General features: G+C 52.8%; 1 protein-coding gene across 1 annotated transcript; it reads left to right on the top strand.

Annotated features, from left to right (window-relative positions):
- Nucleotides 1-339: 339 nt before the first annotated feature.
- On the top strand, nt 340-5,799 carry RGS16 (regulator of G protein signaling 16). Its single transcript, XM_079106939.1, has 5 exons — nt 340-481; nt 1,313-1,423; nt 2,152-2,213; nt 2,496-2,662; nt 4,049-5,799. Exons 1-5 carry the CDS (start codon nt 438-440, stop codon nt 4,268-4,270), a joined length of 606 nt encoding a protein of 201 aa, XP_078963065.1. The 5' UTR covers nt 340-437; the 3' UTR covers nt 4,271-5,799.
- The last annotated feature ends 1,423 nt before the right edge of the window (nt 5,800-7,222 follow it).

Below are 7,222 nucleotides of genomic sequence, written 5' to 3' on the forward strand. Positions count from 1 at the left end.
CTCCACACAAACCCTCCTGACATCGCTGTTAGTTTCCTGCTTTCCCTAGAGGTCGCCGGGTTTTTCCCTACCAAGCGAGGAGTTGCGTCCCACCTCCGCGCCTTCTCTCTGTGGCTTCTCGCCCGCCACGCCACATCCCGGGGAGGAGGGGGCAGCCCCGCGCGCCAGTCGCAGACCCGGGGTGTGCCAGTCGCGCCTCCCCACGTGGGCCCCCGGCCCCGCCTCCGCCCTCGCGGCGCCCAGCCACGCCCTCCGATTGGTCAGCGGCGCCCAGCCCCGCCCCGCCCCTCCGAGGGGATAAAAGCCTGGGCGGCCCCGCCGGGCGCCTGCAGGCTGACAGACCGGCCGGTGCGCGCTGAGGCCCTCGCCCACCCCTCGCGAGTCCCCTGGAACCCGCCACCATCCTTCTCAGGACGTGCTGCCCAGCGCCTGCAACCATGTGTCGCACCCTGGCCACCTTCCCCACCACCTGCCTGGAGAGGTAAGAGGAGTTGGTCTAACTACCCCGGGAAGGAGCCCCACCAACTTGTAAGGAGCAGGGCAGCCGCTTGGAGATTTGGGTGGACAGGGGAACGGGACTCCAGTGACTTGAGTGGCGAGGCGAGTGCAACTTGATGCCACCAACACGGAGAAGGAAGAGGGAAGGGAAGCCGAGACCCGTTGTTTGCTGCGTTCCATTCTCTGTTCTCTGACAAAGGGCGGCCAGCCTGCCGGAGACAGAGGCCAGTCTGTCGGAGGACCACGTTGCTGCCTCCAGGCAGCACTGAGCCTGTCCCAGTTTCTTGTGCACTTGGTTTTGATTCCACAGCGCAGAGATGGGGGCTCAACTTGTTTTACCCCTGGGAAGGCAGGGAGATCTTTTTTATGTCCCACCAGCAAGGGATGTGTCAACTTCCCAGAGAGCTATTTTGCAGCTCCCAGTCCATACTGGAGTTGTGTCCAGGAAGGAAAAGGTAAAGATGAAGGTGGGAATCAATTTCCATACAGTTCCAGAAATACTCCTCACAAGCCTAGGGGATGCTGAACTGCACAAAGATCAGTGTGACTTCAGAAGGAAAAAGTCTCTATATGCGCAGGACTGTAAATCCAGAAAGTGTCTACCTACCAGGGCACAGTTCAGACGTTGCTGCTGTTGCTTCAGGCTTGAAGATACAAAAAGAGAAGCACAGGTTGGGCCCTGGAAACAGCCGGGTGTTCCCAGGAACTCTTGAGCCTGAAATTTGGGTGGTAGAGTTTTTCTGGGACCCCACAAACCTCTCTGCGCTGGCTAGGCAAATGGAGAATCCTTTCATGCTCATGATTTGTCTTTCAGAGCCAAAGAATTCAAGACGCGTCTGGGAATCTTTCTTCACAAATCAGAGCTGGGCTCTGATTCTGGGAATGTTGGCAAGTTCGAGTGGAGCAGTAAACACAATAAAGAGGGGTAAGTCCTGCCATCCAGCCCAGGGCCCCTAATGGGGAGGGTGCCTGAGAAGGAAAATACAAGGAGAAAGTAGGACATGCCAGTGTGAACCTTGGCAAATCCTCCCTGAAGATGTTAGTGGGACTTCTCGTTGGCCTGGTGGAGCCAGGGAGAGAGTAGGTTGGTGACTCCAGGCTTCTAAGCCCACCAACAGATGACAGCACACAAAGTTACCAGATTCTCCCTTTTGGAAATGTCTTGGCACATATGTCCAGGGATAGGGCAAGGTCCAGGGCCACTTGAAGTTGTTATCAATGACTCTACTTCCATTAGCATGCACCGTGCCAAAGAGCCCTGTCATACTAACATCGACTGTGCCAGGAGCTGTACTGGGCTCTGGGTGATAAGTCCCTATTTATGAGGCCCTTACTTCCTTATGGAGGTGTATACAACAAAACTCTGAGAGTCGGGAATGGAAACAATTTTGGAAAAGAAGAAAACGGCCTTAGAGATACTGACTGAGGACTAAAGGGTCCCTGGCTTTGGTTTCTGATTGTGGAATTGACACCATCACTTATCCCAACTCCAGTCAAGAGTTTGAGGACTCAGCTTCCATAATCACTGAGCGAGTTTTTGTGTGAATTATGCAACTTCTCACCAGGGTTCTGGCTAGGATTTGTGCTATGCTTTTTTGTTTGTTTGTTTTAATTTTAAAATACTGTCTTTTTTTTTTTTTTTTTTCCTACTAGAAGCTTCTCAGAAGATGTGCTGGGGTGGAGAGAGTCCTTTGACTTGCTGCTGAGCAGTAAAAGTGAGTAGGACCCTGTGGTGTCTGTCTGTGGATGGCACATGTGCACTCATGTGCTTTGGAGCCAGTCCGAGGGATGCTGAAAGCATGGGCGAAATAATAGTAGTAGTAATAATAACACGATCCCCTAGTGTGCCAGCCTCTTTTCAAAATACAAAGGCAGGTCCTTGTTTGAGAAAATTACATTCTAAATATAGAGCCATTATTGCAATTGCTGTCTTTTCTTCTTTTATTCCCGGCTGTCCCCAGTCTGACCTGTCTCCTCCTTTCTCCCCTCAACCCCAGATGGAGTGGCTGCTTTCCACGCCTTCCTGAAGACAGAGTTCAGTGAGGAGAACCTGGAGTTCTGGCTGGCTTGCGAGGAGTTCAAGAAGATCCGATCTGCTGCCAAGCTGGCCTCCAGGGCTCACCGCATCTTTGATGAGTTCATTCGCAGTGAAGCCCCTAAAGAGGTCAGTGCCCTGACCTGGCCATGGATCTTCCTAACCCTCCGAGAATAAGGAATAGTGGGGAACCAGCAGGTGAAGGATTGGGTTTTGAATTGGAGTGGCCTTCTTTGTCACAGGGGGAGTGGACTTCTGTGGCCAGAGACTCGAAAAACCAGGTTGTGTGCTACTGCTCAGTGCTGCCCCCTTCAGATTTACCACCAGGCAGGTCGGCAGGTTTTGGGATTCTGTCCATGCCCACCTTTGTAAATCGATTCTTTTTAGAACCTCAACACACTTGCCAGCTGGGGAGACAAAGTCATGAGCGGGACCTTGTCTAGCCTGGCTCAGTTCCTGGCTGCCCTGCCTCAGGCCTCCAGGTCTGTGGTCCGAGAGTCTTCTGCAATTCAGCCTTCCCTTCTGGCTGTCTCTGCATGGCAGCTCCTTTTGATAAAGAACATGGGGCCACCTGGTGGAGAAATAAGAAATCATATTTTGCATTTTGTGTTCAGACCACTTTTATTTATTCCACATTGTTCCATAAAGATTTTATGGAACACCAGTTACATGCAAGGTACTGATATAGTCTCAGGAAGGTAGGAGTGAAAAAAATCAAAATTCCCTACCCTGATGAAACTATTCTAGTGGGAAAAGATGCCAATAACCAATTAAACAAATATAAGCCAGCAGGTGATTTATGCTGAGATAGAGACTGAGCAGGCAAGGGGAAGTACGGAGCAGAGGTACGGAGTGGGGTGATGGAGGTGAGGTCTTTCTGCTTCATTCAAGGTAGCTAGGAATGGGCTGTTGGAAAAGGTGACATAGGGACAGAGAGATGAAAGAATTAAGGGAGGAAAGGAAATTCAGCACAGGAAACAGCAAGTGTGAAGGCCCGTGAGTGTCTTTTGCAGTCACAGAACAGCAAGTGGAACAGGAAGATAGAGTAGGACATAAGGTCACTCAGGCGGCAGATGGCCAGACGTGGGTCCTGCGAGCACTTTGACTTTTCCACCGAGTGACATGGAAGCAATAGAAATGCTCCCGGACTGAGTGGGTTTTAAAAGGCTCTGTTCAGCTGCCGGAAGGAGTATAGAAGAGAGAGACCAGTTACCTCCTGGCACTTAGCTGGTGGTGGCAGCTTGAAACAGGGTCACTACAGAAGAAGGGATGGAAAGAGACTAGAACTGCATGATCTCACTGTGTCCTCATACTAGTTCTGAGAGATTGGAGGCCAACATTGGTTCTGATACGGGAACAGGCCCAGAGCTGAAAAGCCAGTTAGTGGGTGGAGCCCAGGTTCCTGATTCAGAATTTCTACCACCCCACCTGCTGTTGGCCCTTCCCCAGCCCACGGGGCCCTTGCCTTTCCCTACTCTCTCCCCCACTCACTCTGCGTCTTCCTCTTTCCCACAGGTGAACATAGACCACGAGACCCGGGAGCTGACCAGGACGAACCTGCAGGCCACCACTGCCAGGTGCTTCGAGGTGGCTCAGGGGAAGACACGCACCTTGATGGAGAAGGACTCCTACCCGCGTTTCCTCAAGTCGCCCGCCTACCAAGACCTGGCCGCCCGAGCCTGTGCTGCCTCCGCCTGTACGTCTGGCTGCAGCCCGGCGGAGCCCTCACACACCTGAGCCTTCGAGCCCTGAGGAAGCTGGTGGGCAGAGAGGTGGAGTCACCCATCCCCGAGGCGCCACCCCTGCGTGGGAGGCAGGTTCTGCCCAGCAAGTGCAAGAGGACAGTGGCGGGAAAGGGCGCTCCAGAGCCACCTGAGAACAGCAGCCTCTCCCCAGAGACTGTGGGCTCGGTGCCCTGCAGGAGAGGGGGCTCCCCGCTTCCAGGAGCCACGGGGAAGGGCCACACGGGGTCGGTGCGGGGCTCTCTGGGGACGAGATTGGTGGCGCGGCAGTTAGCACTGGCTCTTGACCTTCCCACAGGGGCAAGTAGATATTCCAGGGTGGCTTGGGCAACTTGAAGAAGGGTGAGGGAAGGAGGCAGCTGGATCAGCCGTTGGTCTGTGGGGCAGGTGACTTCGATCCCATCGCAGAAGGAGCCATGGGTGTGGAGTCTTCCCATTGTGCCCTCCTCTCCTACCCAGGCTCACCCCAGGGTCCCTTAGCTTATGCTCCTCTGTGTCCTTCCTCACAATCCTCTCAAGGCCAACATGATTCTTGCCTAGAATGAGATGTTTATACCTCAAAAACTGGCCTTTGAGCCCCTTAGCAGGTCTGTAGTAAATCCTGAAAGGAGGCCATCTTGAGCTTGTGGACCCAGCCGGGGTGCTCTTGATGGCCTTCTGCAGGTGGCCCCTGACGATGCTTGCAGCAGGCCCACCTGGGGGGCTTCTGAGCCCTGTGCTGCCCTTGAAGGTAGGGCCAGGAGGAGGGAGGAGGAGGCCATGGGGGCAGGTGGCCCCGCTCCCACACCAGCAGTGTGGAACGGGGAGAGAAGGGTACTCTTGGCAATACCTGGAAGTCCTGCTGAAATCAAGCCACTATTTCCTGTGGACATGAGAATAGGGAAAAAGAGATGCCCTATGGTGACCGGACGTCTTTCCTGTGGACAGAAGATGTATCACTGGGATGTTGGGGAAGAGGGCAGGGACCACCGTGGCCCCAGGACAGAAGGTAGAAGCTGCGAGTGAAGCTGAGAGCAGGGCTGCTTGGGAAGGCGGGACTGGGGACATCAGAACTTGCCTGTCACCTCAGGGCCTCACTGAACAAACATTCCGGGATAGGATTTCCTGCACCAGAGCCCAGGTGGGAGCCCCTTGTGCCCCGGGATCGCCAACACTGTTCTCTCTGCACTTGAACTCCTCCAGGAGGAAATTTATGTAAGCGTGATGTTTTGTGGCGGTGTGCCAATTGTCATAGCATATTATTTTTGTTACCGTGTCACCATTGTTATTTATTGTTGTCATTTCCGTTCGTCTCTACTGGAGAATCTCAGCAGCAGTTGCTGCCTGCCTGTCCCCTCCTCCACCAGACTCTACCTCTGAGTGTGCTGGGAACCGCTAGGGCCTGTCAGGAACTCCTCGTTGTTTAAATATTTATTTATTGTTGACAAAGGGAGCTGGGTTCCTTAATGAGTGATGTATACAATGCCTGTTTTCTTGTTTCAGCATGTTATATTCTTGTAAAATAAAAATAAAACATAAATGCCACATCCTGTCTGCAAGGGCTGATTGGGAGGAAGGGCAGGAGGGGTGGGGCGGTGCTGGGAGCTCCGCAGGATGGGTGGACAGGCACAGGGGAGGACCTCTGCTCACCTGGCAACTGGTAGGCTTGGAGAGAAGGTGACAGATGCTGATGGCAGCTCTCCTTGGGCTACCTGTGAATTGGACCAGGCTCAGACTGCTGCCACTTCACAGCAGGGACTGCTGGGACTCAGCACAAGCCATTCCCAAACCTGCCTCTAATAGTGCAAGGGTGAGTCAGTAGCCCTAGGTCAAGCAGCTGGACTAAGTACCAGGCAGTAACTTCTGTATCATTGTCACTCTTGTCCATGTTTAATTTGCATTAGTGTTCTTTTATAATTCCATTTAAATTCAAGGAATCATTATTTCATACCATCTCAGATGGCTGAGAAGAAGTACGTGAGGTCATTCTGCACAGGGGGCCGTTCCTCTCCACGGGTTGTGTGGATATGAGGCTTCAGCTGGGCATGAAAGAATTTGGGGGAGTTTGCCAGGATCAAAATCTGCTCCTCGTCTGCCAGTTGCCTGCTTGTTCTCCTTTCTCATCTTAACAATCCTCATTTTTCACTCCCTGCTTACCACTATTTAAAGAGATTCTTTTTTCTCTGTTAATATGCAGAGCTGAGCCTTATACTGACTTTCATTTCTCCTCGGTTGTTAGTCTGAACAAAGTTGATCAGCGCTCAGACACATAGGGTAAAACTTTGCAGAGTCACACCTGAAGCCCAGAGGGGGCCATTCTCTGGGTGATTCTGATGTCAAGGGCTGAGGAAGGAGCACACTGAGGCAGGCCCTGACCTCATGTAGTCTGGACAACAGCTCTGTGATACAGGGGGAGAAAATTGAAGTTCCCACAGGGAGCAATGTGCCGGGGCAGAGGCAGCTCAGGGCACCTGAACTATTATATAGGGGCAGGGTGGGGGCGAGGGGAGTCTGGTCTGCCTGAGATGGGTGGAGGGAAGAGTGACAGGGGACCCAGGGAAGTAGTAACACTTTCTTTTTCACTATTTTCCTTCCATTGTCTTGCCTTTTAACATGCATTGGTTGAGTGCATCCTGTATACTACCTGGTAGAAAACTAAGAACCAACATGGTTCCATCAAACGCCAAGAGGCCTCATTTAATGGTGGGAGAGGGCACGCCTAGGCAAGGGCAAGCTGTGTTTTCTGAAGGAATGGGTGCAGGTAGGAAAATGAGTGAGAGAGAAATGAACAGTCTGATGGGTGGCTTCTGACTGGGGCAGGTGCTCTCGGCTCCTCTGTCCAGTGAGACCGTCCATGCGCTGGGCTTGTTCCCACTAACCACCTACTCTGCTCACCCTTTCTCTCACATAGGGTGGTCTTGGGGTCCGTGGTGTGGCCTGAAGATGGTGAGGAAACATTAGAGAAAAG

The sequence above is a fragment of the Sciurus vulgaris genome, assembly GCF_902686455.1.
Source record: "Sciurus vulgaris genome assembly, chromosome: 12".
Classification (NCBI taxonomy): domain Eukaryota; kingdom Metazoa; phylum Chordata; class Mammalia; order Rodentia; family Sciuridae; genus Sciurus; species Sciurus vulgaris.